Source organism: Colias philodice, chromosome 28, assembly GCF_061535455.1.
Source record: "Colias philodice isolate Cphi_HAF_F1 chromosome 28, ilColPhil1 Martin Lab GWU primary, whole genome shotgun sequence".
NCBI lineage: Eukaryota > Metazoa > Arthropoda > Insecta > Lepidoptera > Pieridae > Colias > Colias philodice.
The window spans coordinates 2,643,811-2,665,209 of NC_143113.1; the positions used below are offsets into that span (position 1 = coordinate 2,643,811).

Sequence of the window (21,399 nt, forward strand, 5' to 3'; positions counted from 1 at the left end):
TATCGTTCGTTAAGTGACTATAGTGCGCGGGCGATGGCCCGTTTGTGATGGAATATTTCGGTACAGACAGGGACTGTATTATGCATGAGGGTGGTAGGAAGGAGGAATTGGCTTGGGAGTCGAGCGTGAGGCTCTCGCTGGTCGGCACGGAGGACTTCGGCATGTTCCTCGAGGAGCGGGAGGGGAGGAAGAGGAAGTGGGGCGAGGGGAGGGGGAGGCGCGAGGAGGGGGATGAGAGGGAGCAGAGGAAGGTGCCGCCCAAGAAAATTATGGGTGAGTCACTACGTACATACAGTAAAAGTTGAAATATACATTCATGTACAACGTACATGTAGGTATATGTCAATTTTTTATGCAAATATCTTGTTGATGTTGATAGCAATTTTTGTGTAGCATTTTCCTGCTGTAAATAACTAGGCTCATAATCAACTATTAGAAGATCGTCAAATAATGCAATAGTTGCGTTGTGTAAAACATTGAAATTAACACCTTATTTCGTGGCGGTAATGTTCAAAGTCGTATCGCTCATGGAAAACTCATGGTCATGTGATATTTTATATTTGTAAAACTATAACAATATGAAGACGAAAACTCTTCCTTAATAAAAGCAATTAAAATCTATTTAAAATCAAAATCAAATGAGCGTTTATGATAACCGCTCGTGTGACATAAAGCTCGTCACACACTGAACAATGCTGATTTTATTTTCTTTCTCTTCAATGTTTTTATTAATCTTAATAATTTATTTAAAAAGCTTGATGCAAAATGGACAAGTTCTTATGCTAAATATTTTCACGATATTTACTATAAAATCAATGAAATCCATATACATATATAGTAGAGCTAATCTCTCACCACATACTAATGCCACTACGATACTCTTTGAATTTCGTCTTCACAATTCAGGCGTTAACTGAGCGATGACCTTTTGTATTTATATTAACTGCTTGTAGATACAATTTGTTGTAAACGTGACAATCGTCGTGTCAAAGAGTTGATACGCAGATGCGGCATATTTGGTGCGTGAAGTTATTTTGTGTTGAATTTTGTCACGTGTCTGTAAAGTATTTATATGGTAGATATTTATGTTGAATCAGCATGTTGTGGAGTTGCTGGTCATATGTTTTTAGCAAAATTTTGTGTTTCAGAGTTGATAATGTAAGAAATGTTCTGGCTCGATGGAACTAAGTGGCCAGCAACTTTGGTGATCGACTGTTGCAAAAAACAAATGTTAACCGTGAATATGAGGCTTTCGAATAATGATTAGCTTAGTAGTTTTGTAATAATGATGATTGAAAAATGCAGTATACTCTGTAAAGGTAATGGAGGAAAAATAATTAAATTTAGATGAGGACATAAGTTTGTGGTTGCCTTCCTTGTTTTTAACGATATATATAATACAATTTTTTCAACAATTTAAACGTTGAAATAAGCAACTTAGCAAAATGCTCTCAGATAATCCTATCGATTTTATTTTTCTCTATCAAAGTTAACTTTATTTCGCACTATTATCTATTATGTCGTTACACAGCTCACAGAGGCGTCTAGTTTGCGGCACAACACTTGACCCGTGTCACATCTACACGTACTTACAATTAAACAAACTGATAATATATCTAAATACAAACTTTCGTCAAACTAGTGTAGTGCGGCGCGTACCGACATCGAGACGTTGACGTTAAAATGGGATATACTATGTAGTATGTTGAGATATTGTGACGGTTTTAAATCGCGATTTATTTGTGAAAGTGGTAGAGGGTTTTAAACTGCGGTTTTCGCATTATGTTTTCATTTTTGAGAGTGATTTTTTACATGGGATATACTATAAAGTATGTTGAGGTTGTGACGGTTTTAAATCGGGTTTTATTTGTGATATTTGTGGCAATGTTGAAGGATATTAAATGCGATTTATTTTGTTCATTTGTGAGGGTGTTTTCTTTTTCATTTATGACTAAACATGGGATATACGACCTATGTAGTATGTAGTATGTTGAGATGTGTGTTTGCTGGCTTTAAATCGGGGTTTATTTGTCATATTTGTGCCGGTGTGAAATGTTTTTAAATACGACTTGTTTAGTATGTTATTTTTTGTGCCGGTGCTGTGAATTGTGATTACTTGAAATTATTGAGATTTTAACGGACTTTAAACATGAATTGTTTAATGTTTATATCATAGTAAATCGCGTATTATCATAATGACTTTCAAAGTGTAAGATCGCTGAAAAGAGAAAGAGAGAAAGTAGTGTGTTCTTTAGCTGGATGACAACTATGTAATAAGAAGTGGGATCGTCGACGTATTTTATATAACCGCCCGAAATTATATACTAAAACCTTCCTCTTGAATCACTCTATTTATTAAAAAAAACCGCATCAAAATCCAATGCGTAGTTTTAAAGATTTGAGCATACAAAGGGACATAGGGACAGAGAAAGCGACTTTGTTTTATACTATGTAGTTATTTCAATTTGGTCGTATAATATGTACATCTATATCTATACTTAGGGCCGATTTTTCAATGCCCAGATAAACAGCTAGATAGACTTTATTCTTCAGTTAACAAAATATTCAATTTTTCAATAGACGAATAGGACTTATCTATCGAATAACTACGTTATTTGAGGAATAAATCTATTTGCCGCTCCAACGGCCAGATAGCGCGCTATTCGACGGTTAGGCGTTTGAGTTGACAACTGACGCGTCAAATTTGGGATATTTTCGTATGTCATAACATAGAGCGTAGAATTATTAACAATGAAACCTCTTTCTATATAATTATTATCAATTAAAATCATATTGAAATTGATGTTTTTGATAGTACTGATGACCATGCCATTGAAAATTTGCCGAACGCTGCCTTTAAGTATGTCGTTTCTATCGTAAAATATATAAATTGAAACACAAATTTAACCAAACTCTTTACTCGAATCAAAACAACAATCAACAATCATAGAAGACAAGAGCAATACATGACAAACTAAAATGCACTCCTGACGTGAGTCATAATGACGGTTGTTGACAAATTGCAAGAGTTGACTCTATCCCGCTCTAACCTGACTAATTTAATATTTTTGTTTCGCCACTCCGAGAGCAGAGCTGCCAATATGGAAATATTTGGTCAGATAGTTATTCATCAAATAAATCACGATTGAAAAATAGGCGAGCCGTTATGAGTTAGATAAATAATTGAATAAATCTATTCGAGGGGTAGTTATTAGACTATTTATCTCGCGATTGAAAAATCGGCCCTTAATAATATAAAGAGTTTGTTTGCGCTAATCTCAGGAACCACTCGACCGATTTCAAAAATTCAATCACCGTTGGATAGGTACGTGATCCCCGAGTGCTATAGGTTATACATGTACCACGGGAAAAGCCGGGGCGGAGAGCTACTATTATTATCAGTTGTATTATCATGACACGCGCTCGCTCGTAAAATAATCTGTTTGTTCAAATAAATCATAATTACCGTTGACGCTCGTCGATAGCTTATTTAAATTGATAGTACTTAATATTATAAAGCTGAAGAGTTTGTTTGTTTGAACGCGCTAATCTCAGGAACTACTGGTCCGATTTGAAAAAATCCTTCGGTGTTAGATAGACCATTTATCAAGGAAGGCTATAGGCTATGTATCATCATGCTAAGACCAACAGGAGCGGAGCACTGGGGGTAAAACCGCAGGGCACAGCTAGTAAATCATAATTACCGTTGACGCTAGTCGATAGCTTATTTAAATAGATAGTGGTTTAAATGTTTTATAATTTAACTACCTAGTTTATAAATTTTAATTCGGTAGGCCTTATTACACATTTTTGGTGTATTTTAATAGCTCTCAGTTATAAGGGTGTCCTAGCAAAACAACGTTTTTCAGATCACCTAATATTTTATAATATTCATATAAGTTGCGCCGCCGATCCTGTTATGTAAATCTATTATGTATATTAAATAAAAATAAAACACGATTTTATACCGGATATATAGCTTTTTAACTAGGTAAGGTCAATGTTTAAAATAATATGCTATAAATAAATTTGCTAAACCCTTTTTCCTTTTGTGACGTCATATTTAAAGTTTATATTATAGTTAGAGCGTTTTCATGCCCTTTTCAAGTGAGTTATTAATTTGAGTAAAATATAGTATAATTAATAGATAACCTGACAGAGATTGCGTTACAAAATTGTTTAAGATCACTGAATGTCCTTCAATCTAATAGTAACACAAATAATCATCGTTTGTTTTCTATAATGTTATTTTTTCAATAAGCACTATGTCCAACTTGAAAATCGATAATTTTAATGCACTTGCAATTCAACACCATGGAAATTAAAAAACCTGTATTACAATTTACAGCAGGATATAAAAGTACCTATTACATCCTCTTGCTTCTCATATTTTCGTTTTTCAACACGAACGAAAATAGTTCTTAAAATACGATAACAAACAGACACGGCAATAATGCACTTTGTAAATACCCCAACCTACGTAACAATTCACACGCCTTCAAATATAAGTGGATTTGGTCAGCAATTAGCGTACATAATATACGTAGTAAGTTTAAGAGCGTATACGCACTATGCGGGTAGCCGCATTGCGGGTAGCCGTCCGGCTGACCGCAAGCACAAAAAGTGCGCATAGAAATGAATATTACGTACATAATTGTGCTTGCGGTCAGCCGGACGGCTACCCGCAATGCGGCTACCCGCATAGTGCGTATACGCTCTTAGGTAGTGCTAGAAAACGTGTCAAAGATTAAGCTAGAACGCAGATGTGCTATGGAGGTTTAATTATTGATGAGAAAATGATTCATTGATTGCAGAGGTTTGAACTTTGAATTACATCTAATTTTAATGACAGCTAGATATAGCGAAATAAGCGCTTGTTTTACTTTTGATGTCAAATTACATCATTTTTTCTAAAAATGTATATATACAAGTAGGATAGTATCTTAAATATTTAATGCAAATATTGTTTTTACAATACATAAATAGGTCATGAATGAATAAAACAAGTCGTTTTTTTTTATTTCTTTCTTTCTCCCATTTTCACAAGGATGAAGGCAAATTAAAGCCATCTCAAAAGCCGTGATATTCGGTTACTTTAAACTTTCGAGTCTAAAGTCTAAACAATTTCAATAACTGCGTTAAAAACAACCGACTTCAAACTTGCACTTGCAACATTTACAAATACAGACAAAAATGCTCATAAAATAAAAACTACTGGGCCTATCCGAATAAAATTTTTATGGGACCAATTCGACACCATCCCGCATCGAACAAAAAAAGAATCACGTAAATCGGTTCAGAAACCACGGAGTAATCGGTGTACATACATATAAAAAAAAAAAAAACATACCGGCCGAATTGATAACCTCCTCCTTTTTTTTGAAGTCGGTTAATAATGCAGAGTAGATTTTTATCACACAAACATAGGTAATTAAATATTACAACAGTCAACCGAAATGATTACCCGTTTAAATACACGGGTAATAAAGGTATTTATTATGTTTGTCATCGCAGACGCTATGTCTCGATGTATGTTTACATGTATTATGATTTTACTGCAAGCGTGTGTCTTGTGTTAACAAATATAATCTAGTTATATTGTTTTGCAACGAAATTCACGGAATTTTCGCATGATTAAAATATTGTGGCGTATTTGATGTTAAGTGGATTTTGTGGAAATTACCAACAAGGGATTTGTTATTTCATTTTATTATATAAAACGAAAATGTAATCGTTATTATTATTTTTATTGTTTGTTCAATCGAATCACATATCTCAAACTGTAATTTACTTTCAATTCAACATGAATTTTTTTGTGTCGGGATTTAACTGTCATGGATGAATGTTACCAATACCCGTGGGCCTGTCGTTGATGCGGCTTGACGGAACACAGTGGGGTTTTGGTCGGTAGGAATCCGACATAACCCACGGCCCCTCCCCCGGAGGCCGTGGGTATCTATGCAAGATTTCCCCACTTAAAAAAAAGCGGGTCAAAGCAGATTGTAGCAAAGAAGACGGCATGAAATAAGAAGTTAAGCATTTAACACAGAAATAATAAACTAAAATATTAATATTCAATTTGACTTATTTTAATAGAATTTCATTTTCTTTTAAAAGTAGCACATCTGTTTCTTATTTAATCATTTCGTGACAAGTAACATATTTTATTAACGAGCTTGACGTCAAAATCAATATTATGCAATAAAATATAGCATTGTCATTTTTTTCAAGAACTATGATATAATATGGAGTACTATTATAGATTAATTTCTTTAGTAATTATGAAGGTAGAAGTATTAACTATTAATATAACCACAGTTCTTAATATATCTTTAATCTATCCCTATTAGATAGTAATAAGACAACATTTTCATAGTAATTAGTTTACTGTACATATTTTAAACGTATATTTTATCTGTGACTTTCGATTTTTAACATATGGGGACTTGTTTTCGTATGTATGTTTGTAGGTGTGTGTGTAAAGGTATATTATGTGTTCGTATGCGAATGTCGGAATGTGGATGCCAATTTTATCTGTGTGTGTGTGTGTGTGTTAGGCTAGATTTATCTCTGAAAAAAGAACAATATGCCGATGTGAGTTTTGTCAATCTCTCCGTAGACCAGTTAAACAAGCTTGAACGTTTACAAAATCTCTGTATACGATTCATATTTGGTCTACGGAAATACGACCATGTATCTGAGTTTCGGTCTCAACTCAAATGGCTACCGATCCGATTTCGCCGGGATGCTCATGTGCTACATCTTCTTTATCAGGTACTGTTTTTCCCGAAAATGCCGAAATATCTCAAAGAAAATTTTGTGTTTAGAGGTAACAATGGTGAACCTGTTCGGTCAACTGAAATGCTCCGATTAATAATGCCACAACACAACACCAGCTTCTATGACACTTCATTCACCGTTCAGGCAATCAAATTGTGGAATGCTTTACCTGTACATATAAAGAATGCACAGTCCTTATCAAGTTTTAAAGCATTGGTGCGTAACTATCATTTCTCTCGCTGTACTTAATATAAATTATTTATATTATATGTATGAATATTATACTATTGTTACGTAACATATTCCTATTTGATTGTGAATATATATTTAATACTGTATCTATTGTATATATTATATGGACATATCTTTACGCAGGTAATTTATTTAGTGTTATATTTGTTTTATTTCTTTTATAAATATATATATTTTATGCTCTACCCTTCACCTTTCCTCTAATTTAATTTCTCTCCGTACGTCCGGTTGTCTGGAAGAAATCGCTGAATAGCGATAAGACCGCCAATTGTTGTAATGTATCCTTAGATTAAGTATTATTGTAATGATTCTAAGAGCAATAAAGTATTAATAAATAAATAAATAAATAAATATCTCAACATATTACATAGTGTGTCATACAGCAAGTTGTCGGGTTAATTCGTGAATAAGTGACAAACATACATAAAATGACAATAAAGTTAAACGTGCTATTGCTAAAGCCGTACAGTGTTATGTCAAAAAGAACCTACAGGTGGACGATAAAATGCTGTAGTGTGTTCTGACAGTGAATATAGAAATATTTTGGTGAAATTATATCGCGTTGAGAATAGCGCCATCTATTGGTGGGAAGTAGCAGCTTGTGAATTGAATAAAAGGAATGTTATGAGGAGAAGGAGCAAGGAATGTGAGAAGACATTATAAGAAGTAGAATTAACTGAACAAATTGTTTTGTTAAAGAGATTAGTGGTTCAAACATAAAACTGTATCTTTTGGTGGCAATTATAAGTGCAAATCTGCTATTAAAATCAGCGCCACCTATCCGCCGAAAATTGAAAAAAAAATTATTTTCAACAGTATTTATCAACAATTTTGATATCACGATCGCCTAACGTGGCAAAACGTGAAATCAAATCTAATATCTCCTGACGGTATCAATCTGTGAAAATCCACTTTTGAAACAGCGCCATCTATGCTTCAAAATGTGAAAATAGAAAACTGTTTTATCTTTTGGTGACGTCTACTACTGCGAAATCGATTTTGAAGTTAACACTATCTATATCCCAACGTGGAAATAAGAAACTGTTATATCTATTGGCGGCATTTACAAGTACTGTTTCTGATCAGCGCCATCTGTTGATAAAAACTTGAGTTTTGATATCAGCGCCATCTATTTGCCAAAACTTGAACTTTCGATATCAGTGCCATCTATCGATCAAAACAAGAACTTAAATTGATATCAGCGCCATTTATCAACCAAAACTTGAACTAAAATGGTGGAAGACACGGCGCAGAACGCGGACCGCGTGTCCGCGGCGGCTGTACTGCAGTTCGCTGCGCGGGAGGCGCGCGAGGGTCGACGGTTCGCTGAGTTTGGTGCACATGCGTTCGCGAGCATCACTTATAATGCATATGGTATATGTTTGTTCGTTTATATGTATGTAATAGGTGTAAGTAGATACGATGCTGTTTAAGTTTTCTGATTGGTAAACATTTGTTGAACAACAGTTGCAACAAATTATTTTATTGCTTTGTTGCTCCTAGGGCGGGAATATTTCAACATAAGATTTTTATTTAATGTAAGAAAGGTAAGGAAGGCACGAGGATCGCCTGATAAGCAATTCCACAGCCCATAGGCATCTAGAAACGTGTCCAATATGATTAATTAATTCTGAACCACGCAGTTTTGCCGGCAACATGTTGACAGCAACACCTCAACATGTGATCAATTTTTTTTCTTTTCTTTACACCCCAATACATAACTAAACTACGGTTAAATTGAACGTAGCAACAGTTATCTATCATCTCGATGCTAGCTAGGTACATCAGAGCAATGGTCGAAATTTGGGGCATGGTAAGATTATTATTAAATAATTAATTAGGTCGATAAGACTTTATTTAAATTAAGTTTCTGTCTACATTAAAACGTCTTATTAATTTAAATCATCAGTATTGATAGGTGTATACAAAGTTTTAGCAATTTACTTCATCATCATCTAATAGATGAACAGGCAGATAACTAATCTGCCAATTTAATGAAATTATGCACCCAAGTTTAATTTTTCTCGAATTGTACTATTATATGCTAAAGAAAAAGAAGAAATTAGTCATTTAAAAGTTTAAGGCAACTTCTTCCAATATGGCCACTTGCATATTGCACGCTTTGGCACGTGTCTACAAATAGAATTATATAAAACATCGGTTATATCCAGTTAACACACAGCCCCGGGCAAAGTGCCTAGATAACAGTGTAACTGGTTCATTATTTGCGAAACCGTAGATAAGGGGGCATAGGTGATGCCAAGATGGCCGCCTGTTATTGTACAAACGAGATAGCAAGAAATAGATCAGCGATTAATGAGTCGTTAATTTGTCATGGTGCAATTAGTAATTATGATGCATAAGTAGATGAGAAAGAATGACATTTGACGCTATGTTTTGCTGGTAAAGGTGGTCTAGTCAAAATCTGTCACTTAGTGGTAAAACTAGCGATCTAATTCGAAAAGTTACAACACAAATAACACTAAACAAAAAATCCCACAAATACCACACACGAAAGAGTGATAACCTTGAATTACCATTTATAAGAACTCTATACGGTAAGAGAAACTTAAGATTTGAGGGAGCACAATTGTACAATAGCTTGCCTAAAGCAATTAAAGAATCCTCATCAATTACTATTTTTAAAAATAAGTTAAAGACATACTTAACTAATTACGATAGCTGATTGTGTTATACTAACTGCAAAATTGTTAATTCTCATATGTGTAAAAGATCATTGTATTGTTCTTGTTTATTTTATGAGATAAATAAAGTTCTTTAAACCGAAAAGTTGGAAGCAATTTGTACCGATACTGGGTTAAAATTTTGGTAACATTTTCATGTACAATCTTATTATCTTCCGTTTCAAGCATAGAACAAAACTTTTTGATATTTGAAAAAAATGAGTTTGCAGGGTTAAATCTATAACTTACCTACGTATTAACTTACTATTTAGTAATTTGTGCTGTTACATCCAATCATGATCTCCCATAATGCCTTTCAACGTCGATCCTATAAAACAAGAGTTATTACTTTATTCCTTTAAAAATTCGTTCAAATTTTCTTCATATTTTTCCTTTTTTTCACGGATGCCTACAATCCAAGTTGATTGGAAACCTCTACGCTCCCCACCACACATTGATTAAGTTATCGTCTATGTAGCTACATAAATAATATTTACTGCATCGAGACATATAGAATACACCGAAATTTTCCTCATATATTATCGTTAAGTTTAATCAATCACCTATGGCCTAATAATGTATGTTTTGATGTAAATATTTGGCATGACTTGAAGATATTTTTTATGGTTAATCAAAATTTGCACAATCATTTATGGATGTAAAATAATAAGAGTAAAACTAAAATATGTTTAGGCCTGACCCATAATCGCGAATCCGTTGGCTACAAAAGAAAAAGAAGAAATGGCCGATATTACCTGTACGATGTTTTGCTTGCAAATAATGTTTTATTTTTAAGCGTAGTATTAAAATATGAAGTTTTAAAGATCTTCAAGTAGAATAAAGTACCGTGTCCCTTCTAAAGTATAGTGCAAAAACATTTAACATCAGTTCCACTGATCGTTTATTGCCTACAGCAATATATATTTCATTATATTCTATCATATTCTGTATAATAGTATAATACACACGCAAGTTATTAATAAAGAGTCTATATTCTTAAGGAAACGGCTGATTTAACCAGTTGGCTGCAACATATACAGGATGGAAATTTTGAATTGGCCCTGTAGGTAAAGTATTTGAAATACTTAGTTGAGATAGAAAATTTTGTTGAAAGGAAACATTTCTTTATTTTTAAAAAGAAATTGAACAACATTTACAGTTTTTTCGAAAATTCAGTTTACATGCCCTTCCCGGGCATGTAAACTGTAAACTAACAAAATATGTACGTCGATACAGCAAAATTAGCTATGTCAACTATTTCAAATACTTTCTGTCCAGGGCCTATAAGAAATTGACATCATGTATACCGTTAACTGGCCGGTTGGTAGCGACCCTGCCTTCCAAGCCAGAGATCGTGGGTTCGACCCAGGGCAAATATTTGTGTGATGAACATCGATGTTTGCTCTGTGTCTGGGTGTTAATTATCTATATAAGTATTTATTTACAATTATATATTTATGTTTATCAGCCATTTGGTTTCCATTAAACACAAGTGAAAATCTTAGTATGGGATTAGATCGTGTCGTGTGCTCTGAAATATTTATTTATTTATCAATTTGTATCGAGTTTTTGACAATACATGGTGACCTTCCAGCCTCCCTCGGCGAGATGGGTGGCAGTGCTACGAGCTCGTCTTCGTCGCACATGTCGCCGGGATGGCAGGTCAATGACCTCGATTTGGATCTACCTGGAGAGCTGTCTATGAAGTGAGTAGAAACAAGAATTACTTATTATTACTAGCTTTTCACCCGCGTAAAGTAATATTTTCAAGTGACTGCAAAATTGTTACGGACAATATCAAGTTTAATATTTAGAATTAACTTTAGCAATGAATAAATACACATTTATTTTTTGCGTGTCTTATAAATAGTTTTAATAAGAATTTTCTGCAAAATATTTGGTTTCAAATTGTTAGGGACAACATTTAGTTGATTATCTTGAATGGACATTTCCGATTATTTGTATAAACTGTATTTCTTTTTGCGCATCTATTAAGTATTAACTATCTATTTATTTGAACTTGTCTTTATGCGTGCATTTGCATACATTTTTTCACACATTACCTCCAGTTGCCTGAGATAGCTGATAAGCGATAAGGCCGCCCTTTGTACTTTAACTCTCCTCTATCTTATATACGATAAATGGTACAAATAGTTGAACTAAACAAATATTCTATAGTCTCTTGCACCATAAACTAGATTTTGGTCATTTTCTCCTATATAATATATTTGTGAACGTCACCGCCGCGCCGCTGCAAAGAAGGGTCACTGAAAATCAGTGTTGATCAACTGTGTTGCAACTTTTACTGAGCGGCTACCTGATTTGGCTCCACTTTTTTGGCTTCTTTTTATTTTATTTTTACTTTGTGCATTTACTGTGTTGTTTATAATTGTATTGTCTTGATTTAAATTGTTTTATTTGTGTTACCTTTCTCCATAAATCTTTCCAGTGTGTCTTTCTCTATGGATTCTTCTACCTTCTGTGTTTGACCAAAAGCGTTTGTATATTGTTTATAACAAAAGCGTTATATATTGTCTATTTATTATTGTATTTACATAATGTCGATGTAGAAGATCCTGGAAGATATCGCTTCTTAGCGATAAGGCCGCCTATATTGTACCGCATCTTATTACTCTAAGTGTATTACTTTTCTTTGTTTTGTTATGTGTGTGCAATAAAGTGTTTATTATTATTATTAATGTATAACAAAAACAGTGATGCTCTGCTATCGTTGCCGTCTCTGGCGGTGTTCAAACAAGAGGCGCCGTCCCCCACGGGGGCCGTGCTGTCGCCGCCGCGGAGGGCGTGGCCTCGCAGACCGGACGATAGACAGGTTGGTGCCGTACGTTTAATCTATACTAATACTAGCGGTCCACCCCGGCTTCGCCCGTGGTACCTACATGTTTAAACTATCCTATCTCTCAAGTTGGATCGAACTGCACATGGTGTGCGAATTTTATTATAATCGGTTAAGTGGTTTAGGAGTCCATTGAGGACAAACATTGTGACACGAGATTTATATATATTAAGATTGTTCTACTGAGCCACACTGCTTTCTATATTTTCTATCTAATACGTATATATTTTTTGTTTATTTGACAGATAACAAACATGGTGATCGACAACCGTGAGCCGATGGACGAGGGCTGCCAACCGTCGCCGCCACACAACAATATGATGAGCCAGCATTGTAAGTATTTACAACACTAGACACTCGACCCGGCTTCGCTCGCGTAGGGAAGGAAATTCCTATGGGATATTTTATCAGATCACTCTATAAATTTGATTTGTTACGATGTGAAATAAAGACAAAAATTAAATTACAAATGAACACACACTTTCGTATTTATAATATTTTTAGTAATAAGGGTGGACCCTTGATAATAACAGAATAAAATATTATGTATCATATTATGTAACTCAAGAATAGGTAATATTTGACACTTCATTACACACATTATTTTTATAAAATATAAGAGTAAATAATAAATCACAAAGTTACAGCTTTAATATGTGTAACGGGGCGGCCTTATCACTTCAGAGTAGAGTAGAGTAATGTAGGTTTTCGTTTGTGAAATAAATTTCAGAACCTTTTCAATGCAAACAAAAAAACTAACAAATATCCTTCTCCTATTTCCATCATTTCTATTCTAATACAAAAATCATTTCATAAAATCGCTCCGTTGCTACAAAACAAATTAATTTTCTGTTAAAAGTAAGACGTAAAAATTCTTATATTTTCTTACAGCTAGCAGCCCGGAAAATATGCAATGTCAGCCGTCAATGCCGGCGGCCATGATGAATATGAACGGCTATCATTCACCCAACGAAAATGATAATAAGAGTAAGTGTAATTCCCTATTTTATTTCCTTTACTGGTAAAATTATAAAAAAAAATATATTCTTTCCCAGTCTAATTATTTTGTAAAAAAAATTCTATTTTCGATGATAAATAATTGCGCCAGAAATTTTTTTAGTACTTATTAACGGCAAAAAGTTGAATTCATTGCTCTGCTTTATATAAAAAATAAATATTTCATATCATTTTTTTAATATCGTAACTAAGTATTGAACGCCATCTAGTGGAAAAAATCTGCTTTGAAATTTAAAAAATCCATACTAATATTATAAATGTGAAAGTAACTCTGCCTGTCTGTCTGTTACTCAATCACGCCTTAACTACTGAACCAATTTGCATGAAATTTGGTATAGAGATATTTTGATACCCAAAAAGGACATAGGCTACTTTTTACCCTGGGACATAGGATAGGTTTTATCCCGGAAATCCCACGGGAATGGGAACTATGCGGGTTTTTCTTTGACTGCGCGGGCGAAGCCGCGGGCTGAAAGCTAGTTATACATAAATGAAATAAAAATATTATTTATTTGTTATTGTTTTTAGACGCAGGTCTGCTAATGTGTTCGCCGTCAGCGTTCGATGGATTTTTACAATCGCCAATACAACGCTCTGAGACAAGCTATAAAGATGATTCAAGGTAAATTCAATTCAAATAAATGATAATTTCAAATCAAAATTCAAATAAGTGTTAATTTCGAATGAAAATTTTCAATTCAAATACATTTGATTATTATTTTGAAAATTCATGATATATGCACTATTTAAAGAATATATTAAACTTCTAGAGGCTATTTATGAAAGCAAATTTTCTAATTGAAAAGAATAAATAAAAACAACAATCGCCTATTAAAAGCTCGTCAAAAATATCCCAGTACTGTAATTCTATCTAATATTCATTGAAATTAACACCTTATTTCGTGGCAGTAATGTTTCAATTCTATTGTAACGCGTATGATAAAACTCTGCCCTACTGCATAGGCAGAGTTTTGCATTGGACCCGTAGTTACCGAGATTAGCGCATTCAAACAAACATCTAAAAAAGAGCGTTTGTGCCGAGCACATTGGTCAGAAGTGAAACTTCTTTGGCAAGATTCAGAGATGCCAAAGTCGCCTTGAAATTTTACTCTTAACGCTCCTAAAGAAGTTTCACTTCAAAAACTGTTCAGCTATATAATATTACACTAACTAGCTTATCGCCTGCGGCTTCGCCCGCTTTGTCTAAAACCTAATAAATTATAATATACTAAAACCTTCCTCTTGAATCACTCTATCTTTTAAAAAAAACCGCATCAAAATCCGTTGCGTAGTTTTAAAGATTTAAGCATCCAAAGGGACACAGGGACAGAGAGAGCGACTTTGTTTTATACTATGTAGTGAAGTTAACATGTATGTTTGTTTGTCACAGATTTCAATACGTGCTAGCGGCCGCTACGTCTATAGCGACAAAACAAAATGAAGAAACATTAACTTATTTGAATCAAGGGCAGCCGTATGAGATAAAATTGAAGAAATTGGGCGATCTCTCGCACTCTAAGGGAAAGATATTGAAGGTGATTTTTAGGGTTCCGTAGCCAAAATGGCAAAAACGGAACCCTTATAGTTTCGTCATGTCCGTCTGTCCGTCTGTCCGTCTGTCCGTCTGTCACAGCCGATTTACTCGGAAACTATAAGTACTACAGTGATGAAATTTGATGGGAATATGTGTTGTATGAACCGCTACAAAAATATGACACTAAATAGTAAAAAAAAGAATTGGGGGTGGGGCCCCCCATACATGTAACTGAGGGATGAAATTTTTTTTTTCGATGTACATACCCGTGTGGGGTATCAATGGAAAGGTCTTTTAAAATGATATAAAGTTTTCTAAAAAACATTTTTCTTAAAGTGAACGGTTTTTGAGATATCAGCTCTCAAAGTCGTAAAAAGTATGTCCCCCCCCCTCTATTTTTATAACTACGGGGTATAAAATTCTAAAAAAAATAGAGGTGATGCATGCTAATTAACTCTTTCAACGATTTTTGGTTTGATCAAAGTATCTCTTATAGTTTTTGAGATAGGTTGATTTAACTGTAATTTATTATATTTGCTGCTACGGAACCCTTTGTGCGCGAGCCCGACTCGCACTTGGCCGGTTTTTTAGTGTAATATTTTGTTTATTTATGCAATTTTTTTGTCGTTAGTTAAATTCTAAATAGGCAATGAAAAGTAGCTCATGTTTTAATAATATAAAGTAATTGTCGCAAATTTTGACATTCGCAAGGAAATCAAAATCTACAGGGTATTTCTGTGAACACAGCTTTGAAATTTGGTACGAAGCAACATTTTATATCATATATAAAGGAATAATAATAGTTTAAAAAAACTAAAAAACACGCTTTTAGTTCGGTTTTCTATAAAACGCGTGTTTTTTATTTTTTTTTAACTATTATTTATTTTAACAAATTAGTATATTGTCATTGGTCCTAAATAAATCTACAAAGTTTGAACCAAATCTGGCCGTTTAAAGTGGGTCAAAATCGCGCCCAAAGAAGTCGGTTACAAACATACAGGTGAAGCTAATATAAAGCGTGTAATAAAAATTGTAAAAAAATTACGATTACAACATAAAAAAAGGCACATACGAAACTCTAGGGGAATCCGACTCGTACTTGGCCAGTTGGAAAATATTATATACTTTTTTTCAACATCGAATATTATTAAAATCTTATTTTTCTACTAGCGGTCCGCCCCGACTTTGCCCGTGGTACCTACATGTTTAAACTATCCTATCTCTCAAGTTGGATCGAACTGCACATGGTGTGCGAATTTTATTATAATCGGTTAGGTGGTTAGGAGTCCATTGAGGACAAACATTGTGACACGAGATTTATTATTTATTAAGATAGTTTTGGGATAATATACGATAAAATATGTTTAATTTTATCGGTTTTTCAATAGAAACAAATATAACATTTAAGATGTATTATTCAACAGAGCGTAATAAAGATATGTTTCCACGAGCGTCGGTTACAATATATGGAGAGAGAACAGATAGCGCAGTGGCACGCGCAGCGACCCGGCGAGAGGATAATCGAGGTAATCATATTTATACCCGTGGTTTTGCTTGTATATATTACTAAAATTGTATATATTACTAGCTTCCGCCCACGACTTTGTACGTGCATCCCCGTTTTTCCCCGTTCCCGCAAGAATTTCGGGAAATCCTTTCTTAGCGGATGCCTACGTCCTAACATCTACCTGCATGCCAAATTTCAGCCCGATACGTCCAGTGGTTTGGGCTGTGCGTTGATAGATCACTATATCAGTCACCTTTGAGTTTTATATATATAGACTAGAGGTCTGCCCCGGCTTCGCCCGTGGTACATATTTCGCAATAAAAGGTAGCCTATGTCCTTTCTCGGGTATCAAAATATCTCCATACCAAATTTCATGCAAATTGGTTCAGTACTTTAGGCGTGATTGAGTAACAGACAGACAGACAGAGTTACTTTCGCATTTATAATATTAGTATGGATTATAGATATGCAAAAACATTCCTCGATAATCCTGCTATGTGTTAAAAAAAACTGCATCACAATTTGTTGAGTAGTTATAAAGATATAAGTACATAGAAGGAACAGATAGCGCAGTGGTCATTTTAATTGACCTCTCGAGCGAAGTCTCGTGCGGAAAGCACGTTTTTTTGTAATGTAATATTCCTAGCATATATTTAAGTGTATTTATATTGGCAAATTGCAGCAAATGAATTTATCAACAGGTGGATAATTTAAAAATTAACGTTAGTACAGTTTGCAAATTGCAAAATATGATTGAATTATTTTAATGACTGACCGGTTGGCTTGGTTGGTAGTGGCCCTGCTTTCCAAGCCAGAGGTCGTGGGTTCGATTCCCACACGGGGCAAATATTTGTGTGATGAACAATGATGATGTTTGCTCTGTGTCTGGGTGTTAATTATCTATATGTATTTAAAATTATATATGTATGTGTATCAGCCATCTGGTTTCCATAACACAAGCGAAAGCTTAGTATGGGATCAGATCGTGCCGTGTGTGAAAATTGTCGTGAAATATTTTATTTTATTCATTATTTTAATCTCTATTTATCAACAGGTAGACGTACCGCTGTCGTACGGAGTGACTCGCGTCGAACAACCGGCGGCTTTAAACGCACTGCACGTGTATTGGGATCCCACTAAAGATGTCGGCGTTTATATTAAGGTGAGAATAAATGATTGTGTTAACTATGTAATATGATAAAGAAGAAATATTTGTTTTCGCACATTATACTACTGGACCGATATAATTATTTCACCTGCTAAAACATTTTTCTTAGGTCATAGAGCCGTTTATCCATACTTAATATTATAAATGCGAAAGTAACTCTGTCTGTCTGTCTGTTACTCAATCACGCCTAAACTACTGAACCAATTAGCATGAAATTTGGTATGGAGATATTTTGATACCCGAGAAAGGACATAGGCTACCTTTTATTGCGAAATATTATGTACCACGGGCGAAGCCGGGGCGGGGCGGGGCCACTAGTTCATTATAAGTTAGGTTTGAGTTTATGGTGAACATTTGTTAAGCAACAGATCAATATCAACAATGTTGCAAAAAAATATTTATCATGAATTCAGTTAAATTGTACGCTAAAACTATAATATATGAATTACAATTACATTTAATATTATTTGAACATATAAATTTTGTTATTATTTTTTTGTTCAGTTGCATCTAGACTATTGATCCTTATGTTTTCTTATGTTTTCCGCCAGGTGAACTGCATTTCCACGGAGTTTACAGCGAAAAAACATGGCGGCGAGAAAGGTGTACCTTTCCGTATACAAGTTGAAACATATTTAGCGAGCGAGGAGTTAATTCGCTTGCATGCTGCCGCTTGTCAGATTAAAGTGAGTTTTTTGTTATTTTTTGGGATTTTTTTGGTATTTTTTTTTTGTTTTTTTTTCCTTATTAGCAACCCTGCGATAGGTGCATAACCATATTATGCATGTAACATACATAGAAATCTACCTCTTAAATAACTTTGATAGATTTTATAAATAGATTTTCATTTAAAATTCAGGAAATAAACCTAGAAATTACATAAATATAAATGATATACAGGAATGAAATATAGGAATGATATTTCATTCCTATATTTCATTATTCCACGAAATATTTGAGGTAAAGTATTCTTTACCTCAAATATTTCGTCACGTCTCCTTTTTATAATAGACTACAGGCCCATATTGAAAAAGTTATGGGTCATTTAAACCACCAGGTGACCTATCTAGAACGATATAAGAGCATAAAATAATAAGATTCAGCACTATGCCGTCACTTGTAAGCTGTCCAACTGAGTGCAGATGAGAATTCTAAAGTTCAGGTAGAGATTTTTTCCCCTTGTCTCCATGATTTTTGTACGGCTTTGCGGAATAATAGATTAAAAGCAGTATTGAAATACATAGTATGACACAGATGCCGTGCAAAAATCGTGGTCCACAAAGTCGGAATTTATTTTTATTATCCGACAATTGCCGGGGTTTGGTCATTTGATTGAGTCTATAAGATTTATACAAATTCATTCAAAGTTGTAATTATGGAAAGGGAAACAATATTCAATAATTATATTGACTAAAACTACATTTTTGGTACAAAAAATAGTACAAAAATATTTTTTTTGTCACCAGGTGTTCAAACTAAAAGGCGCAGATAGAAAGCACAAGCAAGACAGAGAGAAGGTCATGAGACGACCGCCGGCCGATTTGGACAAATACCAACCCGGGTGTGAAGCCACTGTGTTAACTACGGTAAGTTAGAAATAAGTATAAAAAAAAGACGGGTTGCACTGGGGGAGTGCCGGCCGAAGTGAAAACTTGATTATTAACGTTGAGCATGTTTGATATTTTGGAATGGTATCCGTCTTACGCTTTTTCGATCAGGTCACGTGTCCTGACGCGAGTTTAACATTTTATACCCATTACAGAAAAAGTGCTCAACGCCGCTAAAGAAGTTTTCACTTCAAAAAAATAGATAAAAAATGTCAGAGAATGCTTTTGAAATAACAATGGAAAATTTCAAGCACAACTTCTTGCAATGATTAAATTCTTGAATGACCTTGAAACTTGTAGAACGTCATTTAGTAAGACGACGATTTTGGTATCTTTAAATCTTGCATAAAAAGTATTACACACGCTCTTTTTTAAAATTGTACATTTTAAAACAAAATAGACCGAATGACACAAGTATCGAGTTGATGTAGCTCAATTGGCAGCCTTATCACTAAGCAGTGATCTCTGCCAGGCAACCACATTTTTTAGTAATATTACTACATAATATTGTAATATTAATATGTTTGTCACCAGCTATCGAGTGACGCGTTGATGCCACCGCCATCACTGGTGACTACTTCACCACCTTATTCGCCAGAAATGTGGTAAGTTTATATAAATTGAAGTGAAACTTCTTTATCGGGGTTGGAAAAAAATTTAGTGTAACATTTTTTCGTTACGCGTGACATTTTTCCGTTACGCGCTATCTTTGTCTTATCCCTACCACGCGTGATGCGACGTATTTCTGTAAAGTTGCATTTAGTATTTTTTTTTTTGAAAAATAAGGTCATAAATAAGTTTCACTTCTTACGTGTGTACACTTAGTATACGCACACATTTTTTGTTTTAATAATTAAACCATTGGCGTACAATAAAAATAGACATAATCACGCTCAAAAATAGTCTGAAACAAAACTCTGCCCACGCATATAAGGCAGAGTTTCGGAATAAGATGGATTTTGAACATTACTTTGAATGTTTTATATAAAAAAATTGAAGACTTTACACGATATTGTGGTTCTAATTGAACCTTGTTTTTTATGTTTTGCAAGTACATAACTATAAGGACATAATTAAAATCAGTAATTATTAATGTATTAAAGTTTATGTTAGTAGGATATTTCAGCCAATATTAAGTATATTAAATAAGTGGCCATTATTTACTTTGCATGGTAGATGGATACATAGTTATTATAGATATTTAGTACAAATAAAAACTTGTTATTCAACTTTTTATTTACGGATTTCAAGGTAAGTCTTTTTGAATATACCTATGTTCAAATTGATAAATATGTTCAAGTATTTTAATAAAAATACTTCGTTAAAAGCAATTCCTAACTAATATACACGGCTACCAAAACTCATAATCTGTTTTTAAAATGTGTTTTTCTTGGGCATGCTTTGTTGCCTCGGTACAATTTAATTTACCTAAAAAAGTTGTTACTAAGTGGCTATTAAGTCATAGGAAATCAAACTTATGACAAAATTGTGAAAATAAACGTCGACAAAAGTTCCTTCTGACTTTGAGCTTTCTTGTCCTAAGTTCTTGCCACATAGGTACGAGTAAAATATTCCTACATTTATAAATCAATATGAAAAGTTTTCGAATTCAATATCAATTAATAAGTAAAATATGACAAGATTTCAGTTCAATACTTCAATATTTCTGAATGGTTAATAGGTATACATGGTAAAAATTAGTTGAACAACGATATCAACATGTTATGGAGTTGATACTTCCTTTTAAAAATTTGCTGGACTATTGTAGAATTGATAACATTGAAAAGTTCTCGCCCGAGGAAGCGACATCATTAAAAAAGTTTCCAGCAACATTGTTGATCAACTGTTGCCCAACAAATTTGTAGCAATTACAATGATTAAGCATATAAACATCATTGTGTGTATCAAATGAATTGATGAAATGATGAGATGCAGTCAGCAATCTAAAAATAACAAGAAAAATTCACTTAATTGTAATATAAATTCCCAACAA

The 21,399-nt window shown here is 33.9% G+C and overlaps 1 protein-coding gene across 1 annotated transcript in view; it reads left to right on the top strand.

Moving 5' to 3' along the window:
- The first annotated feature begins 47 nt into the window (after positions 1-47).
- The window catches only part of gem (transcription factor CP2 like gemini), a 43,634-nt gene continuing 22,282 nt past the window's right edge, over positions 48-21,399 (top strand). Inside the window, exons 1-12 of the mRNA XM_089712177.1 lie at positions 48-273; positions 11,311-11,422; positions 12,432-12,549; positions 12,819-12,906; positions 13,465-13,560; positions 14,119-14,212; positions 14,981-15,125; positions 16,549-16,650; positions 17,686-17,793; positions 18,351-18,485; positions 19,266-19,385; positions 19,941-20,011. Coding sequence (XP_089568303.1) covers positions 48-273; positions 11,311-11,422; positions 12,432-12,549; positions 12,819-12,906; positions 13,465-13,560; positions 14,119-14,212; positions 14,981-15,125; positions 16,549-16,650; positions 17,686-17,793; positions 18,351-18,485; positions 19,266-19,385; positions 19,941-20,011 — 1,415 coding nt within the window. The remainder of the gene's footprint in view (positions 274-11,310; positions 11,423-12,431; positions 12,550-12,818; positions 12,907-13,464; positions 13,561-14,118; positions 14,213-14,980; positions 15,126-16,548; positions 16,651-17,685; positions 17,794-18,350; positions 18,486-19,265; positions 19,386-19,940; positions 20,012-21,399) is intronic.